Source organism: Petaurus breviceps, unplaced genomic scaffold (assembly GCF_028583685.1).
Source record: "Petaurus breviceps papuanus isolate PSGF00001 unplaced genomic scaffold, PetGlider_PUasm1.0 404, whole genome shotgun sequence".
NCBI lineage: Eukaryota > Metazoa > Chordata > Mammalia > Diprotodontia > Petauridae > Petaurus > Petaurus breviceps.
The window spans coordinates 8,312-31,128 of NW_027186317.1; the positions used below are offsets into that span (position 1 = coordinate 8,312).

Sequence of the window (22,817 nt, forward strand, 5' to 3'; positions counted from 1 at the left end):
GCCCCTACTTTCTCTCCTCTCACCCTCTTAACTCTGACTTTCAAACTCCTTTCTCCAGAGTTACTAATGATCTCTTCTCAATCCTCATTCTCCCTGACCTCTCTGCAGCCTCAGACACTAGATCACTCTCTCCTGCTGCATATTGTCTCCTCTAAGGGTATTAGTGACACTCCTCTCTCCTTGGCCAGGCCTAACCCCTTTCCTGACCTCTAGTCTCATGTTTCCAAATGCCCATTGGGCTTCTTTTCTTTTCCTAAGGGGGGAAGGCAAGGCAATCGGGGTTAAGTGACTTGTTAAGTCCTCCTGACTCCAGGGCTGGTGCTCTATTCATCGTGCCACCTCGCTGCCCTGTGCCCACTGGACTTCTTGACTAGACACCTCATAGACATCTTCAACTTGGCTCATGTAAAATGGAACTCGTCCTCTTCCTTCCTGACCCTCCCCTCTTCCTAATTCTTCCATTATTGTTGGATGCACCCACACTCTCCCAGGCACTCATACACTCACCCTTGGCCTCAGCCTGCACTCCTCACTCTTCTGTCCCTTCGCACTGACCCCACTCTGGTTCCGGCCCTCATCAGCCCATGCCTAGAATATTGCATCTGTCTGTTCCTTGTCTCTCAAGGTCACTGTCCAGTTCACCCCCCACCCCGCTAATCAAAATGGTTTTTTTCAAGCACAGGTCCAACCACGTCTCCCTCCATTCAATAAATTCAGTGGCTCCCTAATGCCATGATCAAGCTTAAAGCAGCACTCTGAGTCTCCTATCCCCGCACCTGGCTCCCCCCACATACTCTTCAGTCTGCTGATCCCAGACTCCTGGACAGTTCATGCACACTCTCAGGCCTGGCCCTTCCTCCTTACCTCCCCACCTGGGCTTCCCTGGCTTCCTTCAAGTCTCAGCTAAATCCCCACCCCCCTACGGTAAGCCTTTCCTACAGTTGTTCAGTCATTTCAGTCGTGTCGGGCTATCCGCGACCCGGCTGGGGCTTTCTCAACAGAGACACTGGAGGGATTGGCCATTTCCTTCTCCAGCTCATTTCACACATGAGGAAACTGAGGCAAACAGAGTGCAGTGACTTGCCCAGGTCACACAGCTAAGAATGGTCGGAGGCGGGATTTGAACTCAGTTCTTCCTGCCTCAAGGACCGGCTATACCAGCACGCACTGACACACCCGTGGTTGTGTGCCCGCTGCCTCCCCATTAGATGGTGCGCTCCTTGGGGGCAGACGCCGCGAGTTCCCAGCACTTGGCACACTGCTGCACCAAGCAGGGCTCAGTAAATGCCTGCGGTCACCCCCTGGAGAGGTGTCGGCTCTCCTCGTCCTTGCCCCCAGTGACCCAGGGCAGCAGGCGCTTCCGGAGGGCCGTGGACTGGACGGGAGGGAGGCGGGTCCTCAGAGCCTCTGCCTCGCCCTCAGAGCCCTCATACACAGACGCCTCCTGGGCACCCAGGAAGAGAGGCCAGGTCTGGGAGCTCCAGCAGGGGCTGCCAGGCTGGCTACAGGCGCTGTCCTAGGTTCTGGGAGCCCAGGGCGAGTGGGGCGGGGAGCCCCCAGGCCAGCCCGGGGAGGGATGCGCAAAGAGATGCTGAAAGGCTGGAGAAGGACCAGAGTCTAGGGAGCACCTATCACTCCTGCAGCCACGTGGGAAATGAGTCTTCAGCCCCGCCCCCTCCTTAAATGGAAGTTCTGGGAGGAGCTCTCACTGTCCAAGCCCCGCCCCTCAAGGGGCGGAGCTGTGAGGAGCTGGAGTCAGTCAGAGCTGATTTGCTCTAGCAGGCAGCTGCCAGGAGGGGGCGGCGCCTCGGAGGTGAGTCTTCATTTGGGCAGAGCCCCGCCCCCAAAGGGCGCTCACTCGCGGGAGTGGGGACTCTCAGTGACCTAAAGAGCCGGACTCGGCCTGCTGGGCTGGAGTGGGAGTTCGCCGCGGGCGGCTCTCCTTTCCACCTGGCGGTGGTGGAAGAGGACACCAGTCCGCGCCTCGCTCCCAGGCCGCAGCCATTTCTGGGGTGAGAAGGGACGGAGTAGGACGGACTCCATCTCCCAGGATTCCTTGCCTGTTCGCATACTCACATCCGTTCTGGGAGGAGCCGCAGGAGCGTGCGCAGGCGCAGTGGCTATGGCCCCGTCCGTTCTGCCCTCTTACCTGAGCCCTTTACATAGGTTGCACCGAGTCACAGGGGAGGCTTGCGCATACGCGGCTCAGGGTTGTGGCCCCAGCATAATCTACGTTCCGCTGTCATCCTCCTATGGCCTGGCTCCGTTTTCCACATGGGCCCACGATGCCCGTTGCATTCTGGGTGGTGTAGTTCGGCGGTCCGTGCGCGCAGGCTCAGTGGCGTGGGGCTAGCTTCTGTTCCTGGGGGGAGGGGAATGCGCATGCGTTGTGGGCTTGCGGGGCCTGAGAGCAGCCGCCAGGCCACGGAGGTCCTGGGAGTGTAGGGAGGTGAGTGCGGGCGGGGCCGGACGGTGGGAGCGGAGCCCTCTGGGGCGGGGCCGCTGGAGGGCGGGGGCTGTCCTCACTGCACTTCCCCTGCTCCAGAACCTTCCCTGGCTCCCCTTGGACCACGAGGGGGAGCCCCAGCGTAGAACATGGTGCTGCTGGGGGCGGAGCCGGGAGCCCGGGTGGAAGGGGTGGCCGGACACGCCCCTCCCCACTTCTTCCTTGGGCCTCAGTTTCCCTCTGACCAGATCCGGCCCCCCCCCCACCCCCCTCACCCCCCCGCCAGGTTTCGGTCCCTGAGCTTGGGTGGTCCCCTCCCCATGTCCTGCCACTGGGCCTTTGCCTCCCCCGTGCCCCCCACCTGGGATGCCGTCCTAAAGCCCTCCCCGGGCTCTTTGGTGACTCCCCCAGGATCCCGGGGCAGCCGGTGTGGGGTGAGGGGACTCGAACCCTGGTCAGCCCCTGGGGAGCATTTATGAAGCTCCTGCTGTGTACCCGGGGGCGTCCGTGGTCACGGGGAGCCCCCCTCCCCGCTGGGCACACTGCCGCCTCTGCCCCTCCCCCACCGGGAAGCCTGCAGTGTGCCAGCGCCCAGCCCCGGGGGAGGGGGCCCACGGGGCAAAGGCCTGGAGGTGGGAGGGGGACCCTGGGGCATTGGGAGAGGGGGCTTCATGGGGCAGACCCTGGACAGTCCTGGGCAGTCACCGCGTCTCCCTCCGCCCTGCAGCCCGGCCTGCCTGGACCTTCCCTGGACGCCCCCAACCAGCATGGAGGAGGAGGAGGAGGAGGAGGGCGCGGCCCGGCCTGCGCAGGTGAGCTCCTGCCTCCCCCGCGCTGCTGGGGGCCCGGCCCCTCGCCCCCCTCCTGTTTGCCATCCCAGCGGCCCTGACTGACACCTCCACCCCATGTACACGGGGTGTTCGTCGCGCATGGCCCCCACTCTGCCCTCCCCTGGCCGCAGAGGTGGGCAGACCTCTCCTGTCTCTTCTGGGGCCACGTTGCCTCTTTGGGGTTTCCCAGCGTCACAGACCACCATTTGGCCCCTGTCACCGCCGTGGCTCCCGCCTTCCTGACCCTGCTGGCCACAGCCCTCCTGGGCTTCTGTGCGGGGGTCACCTGGGCCCTTCCCACTGCACACGCATAGGGGATGTTGGAGAGATCAGATCAATGGGGGGGGGGGGTTCCAGGCCCAGAGAGTGCTTGGGGAGCGGTGTTCTGTGAGGGCGAGAGAGAGAGACAGACAGGCTGGAAACAAGGAGACCTTGATCCTCAGTTTCCTCTCTCTGGTTTTTTAAGTCAGTCTCCACAGAACACGGTGACCAGTTGACCAGGAGAGCCAGCACTCACACCTGAAGGGCAGTCCATGGGTGTGTGGTTGGGGGCTTTCAGACCAGACGACAGGATTATCCCGGGCCTCATGTGGAGGAGGGTTTTTCTGGGCTCTATTAAATAAAGCAGTAAAGGACAACCATTTACACGCTTGGAAATCTAGTACAACATGAGGCTTGGGCTGGTTATTGGAAAGGACTCAGCAAAGGCTTTTCGTGGAAAGCCTCAAACTCTGGCACCCAGGAGAAGTTCTCCCCAGGTTTCCTCCTCTGGGTACTCTGTGCCCCCAGGAACCAGGAGAGGAAGGGCCCTGGTGAGCAGAGATGTGTTGGATGTTTCAGGAATCAATGACATTCCGGGATGTGGCCGTGCACTTCACCTGGGAGGAGTGGAGCCACCTGGACTCCACCCAGAGGGCCCTGTACAGGGAGGTGATGCTGGAGAACTTTGAGAACCTCGTCTCCCTGGGTAAGGACTCTCCTCTCTCCCTTGAGCCAGACTCTGACCACTGGGGTGTCTCTGCTTCTCACCTGCAAACACCAGCAGGTGATGAGCCTCAGCCTCTGGGCCCTCTCAGTGTGACCTCTTTTCTCTAGAGGGAAAGGGACTAAGATAGGATTCTGAATGCTTTTCTGTCTCCAGAACCTCTTCATTTCTCCCTCCATGATCAGGCCTTCCAGTTTTGAAACCAGATGTGATCTCCCGATTGGAGAGAGGAGAAGCTCCATGGATGCCTGAGGGAGAGGTCCCAAGAGAGCCTGACCCAGGTGAGTGAGTGAGGGGTGGGCAGAAACTAGGCCAGCAGCACCTTTGAAATGTCAGTCAGGATGTTCTCCCCACAGGGCCTGAGCCCAGGGGATGGGAAGGAACAAGCTTTCTGGTTACTGCTGGATATTTGTGTTTCTTCTCTTGAGAAGTGTCTGTTTCTAACAATCACTTAAACCTATTCGAGCATTGGGATCATGAGATATGATGGTTGATGTGAGGATAAGCTGAAGGAACCAGACAAAGTCCCATCTGTCTCTGATGTTCCCTTCTGCCATCTGCCATTGACCCCTTGGAAGTCTGGGGTCCCAGATTAAGGACTGACCCGTGGGCCAGAGGAAACCCTAGGCGTTCACTCACTTTCCCTAGACTAGTTATATAATTCCAAGAAGCCAGGCTCTCCCTTTGTACGACTTTGACAGGGATGGGATGACTGAGGCCAGATATGATGGAAAGAAGGAAAGCAGGGCAGGAGATAGGGGTTGTTGGCTTTGCTGCATGAAGCCAGTTGTATCCCATGGGAACCTGGCCTCCATGGGCTGGCCTCCCTCTGGTCCTGCTGCCCCTGGGATCACACCTCATCTTCTGGCTTCCTTATCTTCTGTTGCCATGTTTCTGTGGACCTCCCTGTGACTGTTTCTCCATTGATGTCCTTCATGGGTCTGCCGCAGCTGGTATATCAGTCCCTGAGATAAGGGAGGGGCACACCCCATTCTTTTCTCTCCTCCTTCCCATTCCCTTGAGAGAACATGTTTGAAAGCACACCGTCGCTTTTCCCGGCTTGTGACCAGTGAGAGCCACGAGCAGCAAAGTCTCACATAACCCGCTCTATGAAGCTGTGTGGGAGGCCCTGCATGGAACCCAGCACAAAAAAAGAAAGTTTTTGGAAACTGTGGAGCTGCAGATCAGTCTGAAGAACTATGATGCCCCAAAGGACAAACGTTGCTCTGGCACCGTCAGGCTCAAATCCACACCCCGACCTAAATTTTCTGTGTGTGCCTGGGAGACCAGCAGCATTGCGATGAAGCCAAGGCTGTAGAAATCCCCCACATGGACATCGAGGCCCTGAAGAAGTTGAATAAGAACAAGAAATTGGTCAAGAAACTGGCTAAAAAGTATGATGCCTTTTTGGCCTCTGAGTCTTTGATCAAGCACATTCCTCGAATCCTGGACCCTGTTCTGAACAAAGCTGGCAAGTTTCCATCTCTGCTCACCCACAATGAGAATACGGTGGCAAAGGTTGGTGAGGTTAAACCTACTATCAAGTTCCAGATGAAGAAGGTGCTGTGTCTGGCGGTGGCTGTTGGCCATGTGAAGGTGACAGACGATGAGCTTGTCTGCAACATCCCTTTGGCCATCAATTTCTTGGTTTCTCTACTGAAGAAAAACTGGCAAAATGGGAGGGCATTATCTATCAAGAGAACCATGGGCAAGCCCCAGCGGCTGTATTACATCCACATGGTGTTAATAAATGGTGGAAGCTAATGGGAAAAAAAAAAAGGCACACCGTCTTGCTGAGTCCAGGTAGGCTAATTCACTTTCCCCTCAAAGAGGGCTTTTCCTTCCAGCCTGAGCCCCTGATTCCATGGAACCTTGGCTCACAGGTTTTCCTTGGAGAAGTAAGCAAAGGGATTGGAGGGGTTGGGACTGTCCTAAACCCAGCAGCAGAGAGAGGCCATTGTCAAAATCATGGCAGTTTTTCTGAGCACTCTGTGTTGCCTAGTGTCAAGGGTTTGGGGAATCCTCCAGAGACCTTGATAAAGCTCTTCCATTTACATCATCAGACTCTGATGATCGGCTGCTTCAGAACAGTCAGAAATAGGTGAGGGGAGTGGCCAACTGGGCCTGCCTCAGATCTGTCTGGTGGGAATGAAATGAGACTTGTGAGCTTTCTCAGTGACCAAGATGGGATTCACTTCGCCATGTCATGGAAAGGATATCCAGCCAGGATGCAGCCTTGATCTTAGTGACGCCCTGAGGCTGTAGGCCAGGGAGAAGTCAGGAGTGTCTCCTATACTACCCTCTGCCACCAGGAAATGGCATCAATGGTAGAGCTTAATCCCGTGGGCCATCAAAGGATGCCTGGGTGTGACAGTGGCCTTTGACTGTTCCACAAACAAGACCCTCCAGCTCAGGGCCCCCAGCTCCAGTGTCTGCTCTCCCTCCTCTGCCCTGACAGGGATCTCTGGCTTCCCTCAAGTCCCAGATAAAATCCCATATTCTTCAGGAAGTCTTCCCCAGCCCCCTTAATTCCAGTCCCTTCCCTCTGTTCATTGTCTCCAGTTTATCACGTCTGTATCTTGTTTGTACAGAGGTGTTTGCAGGTGGCCTCCTGAGAGAAAGGACTGATTTTTTCCCCTCTCTTTGTATCCCCAGCACTTAGCATGGTGCTTGGGCCATAGGAGGTGCTTAATCAATGTTAGCTTACTAAGCCTGAAAAGAACTCTGGAATGAGAGAGGCTGAAGCTTTCTAGATGACACAGGCCCCCGTGCCTCTGCAGCATTAAGGCTTTCTTCAGGAAAGGACTCAGAAGCACTGAGTCACAGCTAGCTCCAAGTAACGTCCCCAAAATGAAATGAAATGTGCCTTTTAAAAATGATTTTCTTTTCTTTTTTTTACTTTATCAAATGCTTTATTAACTTCTGATTTACATCATTCATTTCCACAAGATTTTAAGTTACAAGTTTTCTCCCCGTTTTCCCCCTACCCACCACCCCAAAACAGCAATCCCACTGGATATCCCCTTCTCCAATCTGTTCTCTCCCATATCTTCCCCCATCCCCCCTCCGATTTTCCAGTAGGACATGGTGGATTTCTGTGCCCCAGTACCTGTATATCTTATTACCCAGTTACATGTAAAATAATATTAATAATAGTATATATGTATGTATTTTTAAACATTTGATTTTAAAACTTTGAATTCCAGATTCATTCACTTCCTCCCTTGTCACCCACCCCTACTGGGAAGATAAGCAGTTCAGTATAGGTTGTCATGTGTGGCTAATGCAAAACAATAACGTAGTAGATATATTGTAAAAGACTGACTATATTTCCCTTCCTCCTATCCCACCCCCCACTTGTTCTATTCTCTACTTTGATCCTGTCCCTTTTCAAAAGTGGGTGCTTCCAACTCCCCCCTCCAGCCTGCCCTCCCTTCCATCATCCCCCCTCTCATCCCTTTACTCCCCTACTCTCCTGTAGGGTGAGATACCCTATTTAGTGTGTATTTCATTCCCTCCTCAAGCCAAATTCAATGGGAGTAAGGTTGACCCATTCCCTTTTGCCTTCCTATTCTTCCCCTTCATTGTAACCATTTTCCCTTGCCTCTTCTGTATGAGATAGTTTACCCCATTCTGTCTGTCCCCATCTCCACTCATTATATTCCTTTCACCTCTTAATTTCCCCTTTTAAGTATCATCCCTTCCTGTTAAACTGGTCCTGTGCCCTCTATCTATGTATACCTGTAAACGTATATATACACATTCACATATGTCTTCATGTGCCCATATATCCTCCTATATAGACGTATATATGACATAGACATATAGCTCTTTGGTGAACTTTTGAGATTCTTTATCCATCTGGAAAATTCAGCTTTTTAAAGCATTCTTCTCCTCATTGCCTTTTTGAGCCTCTTTTGCCATTTGAGTCAGTCTGTTTTTTAAGGTATTATTTTCCTCAGTCAGGTTGTTGACTCTCATTTCATAATTTTCTTGCATGGTTCTCATTTCTCTTCCCAATTTTTCCTCCACTTCTCTTATTTGGTTTTCAGAATCTTTCTTAAGCTCCTCTATGGCCTGTAATCAGCTTGTATTTTTCTTGGAAGCTTTTGGTGCAAGGGTTCTGACTGTGCTGTCTTCCTCCTGTTCCATGCTTTGATCCTTTTTGTCCCAAAAATAAGAGTGTAAAGTTGAATTGCTCTGCTTGCTTTGCTTCCTTTGCTGGCTCATGTTGCCACAGAATTACTTGACTTTTGAACTTTTTGCCACAGTGGGACTCTGCTACCAGACAGGGGAGCTTTGTCCCAATCACTGGGGTTTTCGCAGTTGCTGGAACTGTAAGTTGGGTGCCCTTTCTGAGCCTCCACATGCTCTGGCAAGCTGATCATGTACCCCAGGACCTCCACCCTAGACCACAATCCAGATCCAAGCAAGTTAAAGCAAGAGTGATTACCCTTCAGACTGGTCTCTTGGTCTCCCTACAATCTGCAAGCCAGGAGCTGAGGCCACTACGTGGCGGCTGCATGGCCGGGGAGCCTCAGCAGCTTCTCCCTCTGGGGGGTAAAGGCCTGACCACACTCCCAAACTATGGGATCCCAAAGTCCACACTGCACTGACCTCTCACTTTGTCCTTATCTATGTGTTGATAATTCTGGAAACCACCACATCTGAGGTCCCTCCAGCTGGTGTCTGGTTGTGGCCGCCCTGAAGCTAAAACTTTGGGCTCAATCAGGGCTGGGCTAGGCTCCCAGAGCACTGCGCTGGCCCCTTCCTGCCAGCCTGCTTTACTGCCTTCAGTGGGAGGTTTGCTTCTCTCTGTCATTTTTGGGTTCTGTAGCTCCAAAGTTTGTCTAGAGTCATTTTTTACATGAATTGGAGGAGGTGGAAGCCAGAGCCATGAGGAAGTCCTGTTTCTTCTCTGCTATCTTGATTCTGCCCCCCCTCCAAATGATTTTATTTTCAAATAATGTCCATTTATTCTCTTTTCCTCTCACCACCAGCTCTACATCTCCCCCATTGAGAAAGAAGAAAAAAAAACCAAGCCAAACAAACCCTAGCCACAGATATGCATAGCCAAGCCAGACAAATTCCCAGGCTGACCACCTCCAAAAGTGTGTGTCTCATTCTGCACCTCCGGCCCCTTATCTGTCTGTCAGGAGGTGGACAGCATGGGGAAATGGGCCAGAGTTGGATGGGCTTATCACATTGATAGCATTCTTAAGACTCAGTGTTGTCTTTTTAAACTGTCTTGGCCCTGCTCCCTCCCTCTGCATCAGTTCACCCACGTTGTCCCAGAGGTCTCTGAAACCATCTTCTGCACCATTCTTTTGGCACAAAGGTGCTCTGTTATCTTCACGTATGATCATGGGCCCAACTGTTCCTTACTTGATGGCATCTTCCTTTGTTCCTAGTTTTTGGCTACTACAAAAAGAGCTGCTACAAATATTTCCATACACAAGAATCTTTTTCTTGGGTCTCTTTGGGACACATGCTTTGTAGTATTGCTGTGTCAAGGGTATGCATAGTTAAATAACTTTTGGGGAATAGCTGGACAGCTCCACACATAGAGCCTCAATGTGCCTGTTTTCCCACAGCCCCACCAGCATTTGTCATTTTCCATTTTTGCCAATGTTGCCAATCTGATGGGTGTGAGGAGGAAACCTCAGAATTGCTTTAATTTATGTTTCTCAAATTATTTGTGATTTGGATGATTTTATCATTTATCATCCAGCTGTAGATAGCTTAGATTTCTTCCTTGACAAACTGCCTGTTTATATCCTTTAGCCATTTATCAATTGGGGAATGGCTTTTATTTTTATAAATTTGAATCAGTTCCTTATATAACTTGGAGAAGAGAAGAGAAACTTGCAGCAAGGGCTTTTTTTCTCCCCAAGTTAATTATTTTCCTTCTAATCTTAGCCGCCTTAGGTTTATTTATGCAAAACCTCTCTGATTCCTCTTGGTCCCTTGTTTGATCACAAACTCTTCCCCTTTCTGTAGAAACATGGACCTCCCAGGGTTGTTGAGGAGATCAAATGCACTCCTCACAGTGCTTGACACAGAATAGGCACTTGTTCCCTCCAGTTAATCAGAAAGGTAATTTCTTCCCTGTTCCTCTAATTTTAGAGTGTGGCCTTTTTTTTGTTGTTGTTTAAATTAATCTAAGTTGTATGCATTTGGATTATGGTGTGTCTTGCTGTAAGCCTAATTTCTTCTGTCAAGCTGCTGTCCAGTTCTCCAAAAAGACTTTTGTCAGAGTAAGTTCTTACACCAGGAGCCTGGGGTCTTTGGGCTTATTGAATACTCTGTTTGCTTCTTTAATCTGTTCCACAGTCCAGCCCCTTTGTTTTTCAACCAGTACCAGGTTTTGATGATATCAGTCCTTTATGGTATAGGTTGTGATCTGGTGCTACAAGGCCCCCTTCTTTCCCAGCTTTTTTTTCATTTTTCTTTTGAAATGTGTGACCTTTTGTTTCTCTGGATGAGTTGTATTGGTTTTTTTTTTCTACCTCTATAAGGTAATTTTTCCATAGTTCGATTTGTTTGACACTGAGTAAGTAAATGAATTAAGGTAGCATTGTTATTTGTATCATATAGATTCAGAATCCCTACAACCAGTTAATATTTCTCTGATTACCTAGGTTTGTATTTCTGCAAACAGTCTTTTGTAGTTGTATTCATTTAGTTGCTGTGCATGGAACAGTGGATAGGGAGCAGGGCTGGTGTCTGGAAGACTTGAGATCAAATCCAGCCAAATCAGGTACTTGCTAACTGTCTGACCCTGGGCAAGTCACTTGGCCTCTTGTCTGCCTCTATTTTCTCATCTGTAAAATGGGTTAGCAATGTAGATGTAAACGGCTCAGCAGATCTTAAAACCATTACAGTGGATGGCTGCTGTGGCATCTCAGGGCGAAGGGCAGGCTCCCAGAAGTCACACACACCCCCTAGTTATTTGATGTGGAATTTCTCCTTCTCTCTCCCCGTATTTGAACACAGGCAGCTTATCCTTTTTTAGTCATTGTTCATTCTGTTTACTTTTGTTTTTTCTCTTTCTCTTCACTCCTGTGTTTGAAGCTCAAAGATTCTCCTCATCTCCGGTCTTTTCATCAGCAATGCTGAGAAGTCCTCTCTCTCATTAAGGGTTCATTTTTTCCACTGTAGCATTAGACTCAGCTTTGCTAGGTAAGTTATTCTTGGCTAACTGTAAAACGAGAACTCCACATGGTTTACCAGCAGACTAGTTCATCCATCTCTAAGAAGGCAGCATTTCATTCCATCAGAAGTAAAGTGCCAGCAAAGCTTAGAGAGATGGAGAGATGCAGGGTTCCTGGCTCAGGAAGAAGGCAGAGGAAATTCAGTTTTATGCTGATGGTAACGATCCAAAGTGCGATTATGGTGCTCTGAAGGCTGTTTATGGGCCAGAGACCTGTGGTGCATCTCAGTTACTCAGTGCTGATTAGTGATAAGGACATGATCCTGGAGAGAGGGGATGAGCGCTGCCAGAGTGTTCTCAACAGCTCCTCATCAGTCAGTGCGGAGGCCACTGACTGTTTGCCCCCCAGGTCGAAGTCATTGCCTCCCTAACTGAAGCTCCAGCTGAAGGAGAGGCCTTGCATGTCATTAGGCTCTTCTTGTGCGCCTGGTGCTGATTCTGCTCCTGCCGAGATTTACAAGGAAGGGCATCCATTGCTCATACAATGAGCTTGTGACATTTTCTATGGCAAGAAGAGGTTATCCCCCAGGGGTTCAAGGACACCTCCATTGCCTACCTCTGTAAAGGGACAGACAGTAGATTGTCCTGGGACCATCACAGGGGTCTCTCTCTCAGTCCCTGCTGGCAAGATTCTTGCCAGAGTCCTCCTTAATGGGCCGATCCTTCACCTGGAAGATGGTCATAGACCTGAGAGTCAATGTGGCTTCAGAACGGCCTGAGGAACCATCGTTACGGGGTTTGCTGCCCGACAACTCCAGGAGAAATGTCAGGAGCAGAGCAGAGGCCTGTATACAGTGTCTGTAGATCTGACCAAGGCCTTTGATACTGTTAGTCGTGAGAGCTTGTTGGAGATCACTAGCAAGATTTGGTTGCCCGGAGAAGCTCAGTATTGTGCATTCTCAACTCTAAAATGTGGATCATGATACTACCTCCCCTCTGAGGTGTTGTGAGGATCAAATGAAATAATATTTTTAATGTGTTTAGCTCTTGGCACTTAGTAAGTGCTTATGTAATAGTTATTACAATTATTAAGCATATGCAAAAAAGAACTTTTTAAAGTGTGAGAAAGAGGCAGTAAACATTATTTTGAAACACTTTATTATGAATTTTAAATATAATGAAGCATATTTAAATATTCAAATGATGAATAAATTAATATTTTGGTGAGAGAAATGTATATAAATATGAGTAGTTTCTTTTTAATTTTTCATTTAATTTAATTCTTTTTAATTTTTTAGTTAATAAGAACAATGTTGCAAGCTGAGTAAATGGATCTTTTTAAAAAACAATTTCATAGTTATATTTTATTTTAGCATTCATTTTGTAAAATTTTAAGTTCCAGATTCTTTCCCTCCCTCTAGTCCTTCCCCCACCCATTGAGAAGGAAAGCAATATCAGTTATACATGTGAAGTCATGCAAAACCTATCGCCGTATAGCCATGTTGCTGAAAAATTAAGAAAAAGAAAAAAAATAGACTTCAGTCTGCACTCAGATTCCATCAGTTCTCTCTGAAGGTAGATAACAGTTATTATCATGAGTCCTTTAGGATTGTTTTGAATCATTGTATTGATCAGAGTAGCTAAGAGTTTCACAGCTGATTGTCATTACAGTATTACTGTTACAGTGTATAATAGTTCTTGGTTCTGATAGGTTCTGATCACTTTGCTTCAATTTATATAAGTCTCCTCAGGTTTCTTGATGTCTCATGAAATCATTAGCATTGACTTGCTAAATTCTTGTTTCTAGGTAATTCTTTTCTTCAGTGAGTTTTTGTGCCTCTTCTGTTTTCTTTAGTATTTTGTGTGTCTGTCTGTCTGTCTGTGTCTTTTGCCAAGTGGTTAATTCTCTTCATGATTTTCTTGATTCACTTTCATTTCTTTTCCCAATTTTTAACTCCACCACTCATTGATTATTAAAATCAAGGTATTTTTGCCCTTTTTTTTTTTTTTACTCTTCCAGGAATTCTTATTGAGCTTACATCCACTTCGGTTTTCTTAAAGGCTTTGCTTGTAGGTGTTTTCCCATTGTTTTCTTCTTCTGAGTTTGTGTCTTGGTCTTCCATGCCACCATAATAGATTTTTGTGATTAGATTCTTTTTTAGTTATTTGCTCCTTTTTTCAGGCTCCTTCTTGGCTGAACTTTATGTAAAAGTTGGACTCTGCTCCCTTAGAGTGGGAAGGGTGGCTTTTTTTGTGCTGCTATTTTCGTTTTTGTTTGTTTGTTTTTGCTTCTTGTAGGGCAGTTGGGTTTAAGTGACTTGCCCAAGGTCACACGGCTAGTTTGTGTGTTAAGTGTCTGAGGCAGGATTTGAACTCAGGTCCTCCTGACTCTGGGGCTGGTGCTCTATTGACTGAGCCACCTAGCCGCCCCCTTGTGCTGCTATTTTCGAAGCTGGTTCTGAGGGTTTGTAAGTTTTTGGTGCTTCCATGGTCATATGATCTGGGGAGAGACATGGTCACTGCTCTTCTGATCTGTGACCCAGAACTGTGTATGGGCAGTAGAGTTGACAGTCAGCACCAGAAGCGCCAGTGCCAGCAGTGGGTCCCCTGTAATCTCTGCCCTCTCCCTGTCTGTGGTCTGAGCACTCTGGAAGCTGCTGCTGCAGCTGCTGTTGGGGCTGTCCCCACAGCCTGTTGCTAGTGCTGCCGCTGCCAGCACTCCAGGCAGGCTTCCACTCCTGTGTCACAGACCTTTCCTGTCCATCTCCTGGAAAAATGTCTTGCCCCAGCCTTCTGTTGGCTCTGCAGCTCCAAAATTTGCTTTCAGGCATTATTTTAGAGTTATGTGGAGAGGGTAATGTTGATGGAGCTCAGCTGAGGGCTTCCTGTACTCCTCCACATTGGCTCCGCCTAAACGACTTTTTTTTTTTTAATACCCAATATCCCTAACACTTTGGGGAGGAAGAAATCAAAGCTGTATAGAGTTGTGTGAAAATACTCTGAATCATTATTGATCAGAGATATGCAAATTAAAACAACGTTGAGGTACCATCAGATTAGCTAAAATGAGAGAAGAAAGTAACAGATGTCGGAAGGGATGTAGAAAATTTGGGACTCTGATTCATTGTTGGTGGAATTGTGAACTAATTCAGCCATTTTGGAGAACAATCTGAAATTATGCCCAAAGAGTTATTAAACTGCCTGTACACCCTTTGATCCAGCAATACCACTACTAGGTCTGTTTCCCAAGGTGCTTAGAGAAAAAGGAAAAAACCTCCATGTTTTAAAATATTTATAGCAGCTCCTTTGTGGTGGCAAAGAATTGTAAACTGAAGCAAATCAATTGGAGAATGACTAAATAAGTTGTGGTATGTGATTGTGATGGACTATCACTGTGAGAATGATGAGCTCAGTGACCTTAGAAAAACGTGGAAAGATTTGCATGAAATAATGAAAAGTGAAATGAGCAGAACCAAGAGAACATTGTATACAGTAACAACAATATTGCTTAAAGAGTAAACATGGATAACTAAGTTATTCTGAGCTATGTGAATATTCCAATCAGCTGCAGAGACTTACGAAGGAAAATGCTTTCCACCTTCCAAGAAAGAACTGATATATGGAACAATGTAGAGTTTCACATATATGTCTGTGTCAAATGTTAACCTTCTCTAGTGCAGGTTTGAGATGGGGCAGAGATGGGGAGAGAAACAGCCTGGAACTCAAATGTAACCAAAAAAATTTTTAAATAGTTGCCTGATATGAATCAACCCATAGGTGAGTGAGTTTCACCCCCACTGTGAGCATATCCCTCTGTCGCTCCTACACTCTGTGTACCCACACGCATTGTGTCTGGTTTTCAGTATCTGCCCGTTCTTCCTTATCTCCGTGGTGCTGTTGAGCCAATTGTCTCATACCCTAAATTCCTGTTCCCATTTGGATATTTTAGCCGTGTTTTTGTATGAGTGTGAAGAACACCGCCAAGGTAACACTGGCTCAGCCATAGAGTGCAGAAGGGGAATAGTCAATGCATGGTGACAGTGGATGACTATTTGGGGCCTAGTTTTGGAGACCTGTAGCTGTCAATGAGAGCTGATATTTGGTCTCAGCAGTAGTAGAAGGCTGTGGAGATTTGAGGGTAGAAGAGTCATTGACTCTGTTTGAGGAAAATTGCTTTGTCAGGTGTCCATAGGTGTCTTACTTAAGTCAGGTGACTTAATCAAGAAACAAAGTGACAAGGGCCAGGGAGGCCAAAACAACATGGTTTTACCCCTGCTTGGAGAGGTGAAGTAAAAGAAATTGAGGACCTTGAGTCTGTGAGCCTGAGTGACAAGAAGGGGGTGGTGCCCATGACATAGGGAAATTTGGAAGTGGGGTGCAGGAGAGTCTGCCCACCCACACATAGGAAGGGGCGGAGGGAGGGAGCAGGCAGAGAATGTCATCACTCTCGCCTGAACTAGGTAAAGGGGAGTCAGACACACACAAAATGAACAGGAGTGGGTTTGGGGTAAAAAAAGATCATGTAATGAGGTCTGTGATAAAGACCTCAGCTCATCCAGGGTGACTCACTTTCCTACCCACAGTGAAAGTTAGGGAAGGCTCTTAGTCTCCAGTCCTGGAGAACAGAACAGAGATTCCCAGGAAAGTGCCTTCCAGACACAGTGATCCAGGGTCTAGCTGTCGTGTCCTGGGATTGGGGGATGAGGGGGCTGGATTCTCCCATACCTGTGTGCGGCTGCTTCTTTGGGTGTCTGCCAAGTTGGGACTGTCCCAAGGGATTTTCACAAGATGGCGTAATCCAGAGAACATGCTGATGGAGTCTGAATGCAGATTGAAACAAACCATTTTCACTTTTTTTAATGGCTTTTTTCCTTTAGTCCTGTTTCTTCTTTCACAACATGAAATGTGGAAATATGTTTTACATGATTGCATATATATAACCTAGATCATCTTGGGGAGGGGAGGAAGAAAAATTTGGAACTCAAAATCTTTCAAAAAATGAATGTTGAAAATTGTCTTTACATGTAATTGGAAAAAATAAAATGCTTTTAAATAAAAAACCATAATTTTTTATTTAAAAAAAAAAAAGATGGTGTGAAGAAAGGACAGTCATTCTGATTTCTAAAGAGATAGACTCCAGGTTGGGGAGCTTGACTTGGACTCCCAGAGTTGTTCTGGGACCTGTTTTTAAAGAGTTGGTTAGTAATCATCTGGAAAGAACGTGGTAAAAATTACAACAATGATAATAAGAGTAAGAGCTCATGTTTATAAAGCCCTGTAAGGTTTTCCTGGCGTTTTACAAAGACCCTCTCATCTGTTCCTTGCAACAGTCCTGCCAGGCTGACACTGTATAGGGAAGTCAAAGGCCTTGCCAAGGATTGGGATATTGGAATTCAGGTCTTCCTGACTCCAGACCCAGTGACGGCTCTACCCACTGTGCCGCCTCTCCAGATCATGTCAGATGCTCTAGGGCTCCACCGATGTGCTGCTTAATTTTGCTGAAGTATTTCCCATTCCCTTTAATTTTTATTCTTGCTATAAGGAGGCTTGTTGGGTAGGAGAGGGGGATACAGCAGTCAGCTGGGGGCACCATAGTATACACAGTGTGGGGACTGAAGTCTAGGAGACATGAGTTCAAATCCAGCCTCACACTCTTCCTGTGTGACCCTGGGCAAGTCACTTTGCCCCTGCCTCGGTTTCCTCATTTGTAAAATGGGCATAATGACAGCATTTACTCCCCAGGGTTGTTGTGAGGATAAAATCAGATGTTTGCCAAGTCTTTTGCAAACCTTAAAGAGCTGTAAAAATTCCAGTTACTGCTACTTCAATAAATGCAGAAATTAAAGTGATTTAAAAACCAGAGATTTCAGTAAAACTTTGTTAAATGGTTAATCTGAGCCTAACTTTCTTTTTTTTTTTGACAAGGTTACTAACCTAGTATATCAGGGAAATGCTGGAGATAGTTTACCTGGATTTCCCCAAAGCACTTGATAACATCTTTCATATTCTTTCTTGTGGGAGGGATGGAAAGACATGGTCCTTACAGTTGTAGAGTTAGGTAGACATGGAAGTTGTTGAACCCTGGAACCAGAGAGTGGTCATTAAGTTGACCATGTCTAAAGAGATGTCTCCTTAGAAAGAGTAAAGATGTCTCCTCTTTACTGCATGTTCCCTGGCATCTGTGTTGGGCATTCTGCTCATTTGCTTTAAAAAGAAGCTGATCAGGGATAGTTCTTGGCTGAGCTCTCTGAGTGTTAAACCTCATCGATAACTTTGGTTCTTGTAGCCCCTTTGTTTCCCAGTCTGGCCCACCTCCTATCCTTCTACAGAATGTTACCTCTTACAGAAAAAAAAATTAGAAAACTAACCAGCCTATGTGTCGGTGGTTTCAGTGTATTGGATTGTGACTCACTTTGTTCTGATGATCGGTGTCCTCTGTTGCCCCTCCTTAACTCCTTGTGGTCTCCCTGCCTCTATTTCAGTGTTCTTTGTTTTGCAGACAATTCCTCATTCTGCTTGAAAGAACAGTCTAACACTTTAAATGTCCAACAGTTCTCTTTTTGCTTGATCGGATAAAAGTGAATATTGACTTTTTGGTTTCCTTCAGGGTCCCTTTGTCAGGAAGAGCAACGTGACACCAAGGACCTTGCTGGGCATCAGGCCATTCGCCTGATAGCCTCCTTCCGGGAGAGACTGCAAGAGGTTGGTCTTGAGGATGGCAAAATGCTCAGAGAAACTGGGAATGTGATTTCAGTTTAAGGAAACAGCAGAAATTCCCTTCATGAAATACTTGTGATAAATAGAATGTCTGAATCCAGTACATTTGGGAATTGCCGTCTGGAGTGCATCATTCTAAATAGGACATAGTTGGCCGGAGCTGCAAATAGTTTTTAGCTGTAATAGAATGTCCCTAGGTAAGATACTTTGTAAGGCCAACAAATGTAGAAATTCCTTCACTTAACATGTAGCCCATAATGCATTTCATAGGCCTATGGACTAGAGAAAGCCTTAAGTAAAAATAGAAAGGATACATATTAGAAGAGATAGCCTGTGAATGTGATGGATGCTAGAAAGCTTTCATTAATAATTCCTTCTTTCTTCTATAGAAAATGATTCATAATGGTGAAGAACCCTGTAAATTTAAAGAAAGTGAGATAACCTTCAGTCATTTGGGAAGCCCTAATGATTATCAGAAAATTCATGCCCAAAAGAAACTCCATCTTTTTAATGAATCAGGGAAAGTGTTTCTTCAACATGAGAAAGCACATGCTGGGAAAGAACTCTTTAATTCTAATGAATGTGACAAAGCCTTTCAGTGGGAATGTACACTTGGTGCACATCACAGAATTTATACTGAACAGAAACTCTTTGAATGTAGCGAATGTGGGAAAAACTTTAGCCAAAGGTCATCCCTTATTTCACATCAGAGAATTCACACTGGCAATAAACCCTTTGAGTGTGCAGAATGTGGGAAAGCCTTCTACAACAAATCTCAGCTTACTGTACATCAGAGAATTCATACAGGAGAGAAACCCTTTGAATGTAAGGAATGTGGGAAGAACTTTAGCCTGAAGTCATCACTCATTTCCCATCAGAGAATTCATACTGGAGAGAAACCCTTTGAATGTAATGAATGTGGAAAAACCTTCAGCCAGAGATCATCTCTTATTTCTCATCAGAGAATCCATACTGGAGAAAAGCCCTTTGAGTGTAATGAATGTGGGAAAAACTTTAGCCAAAGATCATCACTCACTTCTCATCTGAGCATTCATACTGGGAAAAAAGCCTTCTCTTGCAGTGAATGTGGAAGAGCCTTCTATGACAAATCTCAGCTCATTTTACACCAGAGAATTCACACTGGAGAGAAAACTTTTTTGTGTAATGAATGCGGGAAAGCCTTCTACAGAAGATCTCAACTTACTGAACACCAGAGAATCCATACTGGTGAGAAACCCTTTGAGTGTATTGAATGTGGAAAAACTTTCACTGTGAGGTCATCACTTATTCAGCACCAGAGAATTCATACTGGAGAGAAACCCTTTGAGTGCACTGAATGTGGGAAAGCCTTCTATAACAAATCTCACTTTACTGAACATCAGAGAATTCACACCGGAGAGAAACCCTTTGAGTGTGCAGAGTGTGGGAAAAACTTCAGCCTGAGATCATCCCTTATTTCACATAAGAGAATTCACACTGGAGAGAAACCCTTTGAGTGTCAGGAATGTGGGAAAAACTTCAACCAGAGATCATCACTTATTAAACACCAGAGAACCCACACTGGAGAAAAACCCTTTGAATGTTCTGACTGTTGGAAAAACTTCAGCTGGAAGTCATCTCTTATTTCACACCAGAGAATTCACACTGGAGAGAAACCCTTTGAGTGTGCAGAATGTGGGAAAGCCTACTACAACAGATCTCAGCTTACTGTACATCAAAGAACTCATACTAGAAGGAAATCTTTGGAGTGTACAGAATGTGGGAAAAACTTCAGTGAGAGGTCATCATTTATTAAACATCAGAAAATTCATACAGGAGAGAAACGTTTTGAGTACAATGAATTTGGAGACTCTATCATTTATTGCACATCAGATAACTCATTCTGGACAGGAGCCCTTTGAAGATAATTAATGGGAAATATTTTACTACAAATCTCAGCTTAATGAACACCAGAAAATTCAGGAAAATGTACTGGAGAGACCCATTATATATAATTATGGAGAATGCTTTCACCTGAAAGGATAACTTTACTGACCAGAATTCATATTTGAGAGAAACCATTTGAGTGTTATGAATTTGGAAAACTTTAGCCAGAGGTCATCCATCACTCATCAAATGTGAGAATTGATATGGAATGCTGAGAAGGCAACTAGGTGGTCCAGTAAATAAGAGTTCTGTCCTTGGAATCTGGAAGACCTGAGTTTAAATTTTGTCTGAGAGATTTCCTAGCTGTATGACACCGTGCAAATTACTTAACCTCTCTCTCAGCCTGTTTCCTCCTCTATAAAATGGGTGATTTGAACTTAGTGGCCTCTAAGGTTCCACAGACTCTAAGTCTGTGATCCTGTGAGAAAATCCTATTTGTGTAATGAATGTAGGAAAGCTTTTCTAGAATGAAGAAAACTTACAAAACAGAATTCCCACTGGGGGCTAAGCCTTTGTCCAGAATGAATATGGAAAAACCTTTAGATATGCCTCATGCTTGACTATATTAGAGAGCTCTTATTTGAGAAAAAATACATTAAAACAATGAATATGGAATCTTCAGCCAGAAAGGACACTTTACTGATAAACTCTATACATGCAATTAAATATGAGAAAGCCTTTAGCACTAGTTGAACCCTTTCAGAGAATTAATTCAGAATAAAAAGATTATGCAGTCCAAAAAAAGAACCCACTTTATTGTAATGTAGAAGATAAGTCAGTGAATGACTTTATTTCATACCTTGTTATATGCAATAGCAGCATGTGACTGACAGAAAACACATACACATGCTGAGTTCACAAATGATCAGCCCCTAGCCTTGGGGCTGAGTTGTTATGTTCCAGGGGAGGGGATGCAGAGACATTATCATCTACTCCAAGGGGCACTCCATCTTTTGCTTGGCTTTGGAGAAGAACTGAGGGATGGGAAAGCTCCCCATAAGGATTAGTTGTGACAGTCCCTTTTCACTTGAAATAGACCCCCAGTCTAAAGTCTGAAGACCCCCACATTATGCATGGCAGGAAATGAACAATATATTCTGCCTCCCCTTCCTTCTGCCATCACAGTTCAATAACTCTGTCAGCGTGGTATAGTGAATAGTGTGCTGGACTTGGAGTCAGGAGGATCTGAACTCAAATCCTGCCACAGAAACTTCTGAGTGTACAACTGTATGAAAGTCACTTCCTTTCTCTGAGCCCAAGCAAGTGAGTGGCCTGAACTCCGTGACTTCTGAGGTACCTTCTACCTTGCAGTCTATGATGTGCATGGAGATCTGATAATGATGGGAAAGCATCATGGCAACCTGCCATTTGGTCAGTGCTGGAAAGTCAAGGATGCTGAGTTGCTGTCAGTCATAAGATTTTTGTGGTGTTTGGGAAGAAAAGTAACTACACCTCCCTTTAGGCCTCCACCACAGTATGTTGACTTCCTCCACATAGCAGCAGGGTTCCACAAGTCAGTGCTGCAGGTGTGTTCTGTGCAGAATCAATAGCGATTAAACTAATATTTTTTAAAACGTTGGTTTTGGGGTAGCCAGGTAGCACAGCAAGTAAGAGCACTGGCTCCAGTGTTGGGACGACCTGGGGATCGAATCCGGGCTCAGACACTTAGCACCCACCCAGAAACACCTGGCCATGTAACCTTGAGCAAGTTACTTAACCCCAATTGCTTAAAAAAAATGTTGGTTTTTAAAAGCAAGTTGAAATATTCAGATGTATGTATATAAGTGCATTCACACTTTTCAGTAAGGTTTACTGATGCCTTCTGTTTTTACATCAAAGTCGTTTCTGGACAGAGCTCTTTCCCCACTCCACAACCTTCTCATAAAAGTCTGGCATGAGAAATTGATACGCATCTGACAAATCCACAGCAGTGTGAGCCATTCTGCAGTAGGGAAATTATCAAAGTATGTGAATGGACAGTTTTCAGATGGAGAAACAATATATCAACAGCCACATGAAAAGGTGTTCTAAATCTCTGCTACTTGGAAGAATTCAAATGAAAACATCAGATTTCCTAACAGTGTCGAACGGAGAAACTGATCTCTACCAGCCGCGTCTTGGCTTGGAGAATCACAAACGAGCATTATCTCTATTGCGCTGTAGCTTTATTTATTTAGTTTGATGTTTCCCAGTTACATTTGTATCTGGTTCCCCACATTTCTGGACTGTTTGATGCTCTCAGGCCAGACAGCAAGTTTGACAAGTTTGCCCTACAATATCCATGAAATTGGCAAAAGATATTGAAAAGTGACACAATTATGCACTGTCACGGCTGTGGTAAAACAGGCGTGCTATTAGCACAGCTTATAGAGTGATGAGTTGTTGAAATGACTATGTTACCAAAAATCTCTTTGTAATAAAACCATAGGAATGTTTTCTAGTAAAATGATTTTTTTTCTTTTAACATTAGTTTTGAAATCTGTTGAGTTTTTATCCCCTTCATTTACAAAAGGAAAACTAGGCCCTTGATGGTTCTTTTCCCTATTACGTTAAAAGAGTGGGCCTTGTGGCTGGTAATAGCCAAGCTGGTCATGTTGGAGCCCCTTTGGCAGTGCTCCTCTGCTCGCTTCCCAAAGCACAGATCGGACTGGATTATCACCCCTCCCCAATGGTTCTGCCTCTTGCCTCCAGCATCAAATATGAAGTTTCTTGGTAGTTAACCCCTTCATGACCTGATGCCCTTATTTTCTTATACTTTGC

The 22,817-nt window shown here is 46.3% G+C and overlaps 1 protein-coding gene and 1 pseudogene across 3 annotated transcripts; both read left to right on the forward strand.

The window, feature by feature from the left end:
* The first annotated feature begins 1,689 nt into the window (after positions 1-1,689).
* LOC138171022 (zinc finger protein 345-like) lies at positions 1,690-22,523 on the forward strand. 3 transcript variants are annotated; one of them, XM_069100476.1, is made up of 6 exons: positions 1,690-2,449; positions 3,174-3,258; positions 4,117-4,243; positions 4,447-4,542; positions 18,022-18,116; positions 18,521-22,523. In XM_069100476.1, exons 2-6 carry the CDS (start codon positions 3,214-3,216, stop codon positions 20,030-20,032), a joined length of 1,875 nt encoding a protein of 624 aa, XP_068956577.1. In that variant the 5' UTR covers positions 1,690-2,449; positions 3,174-3,213; the 3' UTR covers positions 20,033-22,523. The 3 variants fall into 3 exon arrangements, with proteins under 3 accessions (XP_068956577.1, XP_068956579.1, XP_068956578.1); XM_069100478.1 differs by lacking the exons at positions 1,690-2,449; positions 3,174-3,258 and having other exon boundaries at positions 4,114-4,243; positions 4,418-4,542; XM_069100477.1 differs by lacking the exons at positions 1,690-2,449; positions 3,174-3,258; positions 4,117-4,243 and adding an exon at positions 10,262-10,357 and having other exon boundaries at positions 4,446-4,542.
* Positions 5,039-7,336, forward strand: LOC138171019 (large ribosomal subunit protein uL1 pseudogene; annotated as a pseudogene).
* Positions 22,524-22,817: the final 294 nt, after the last annotated feature.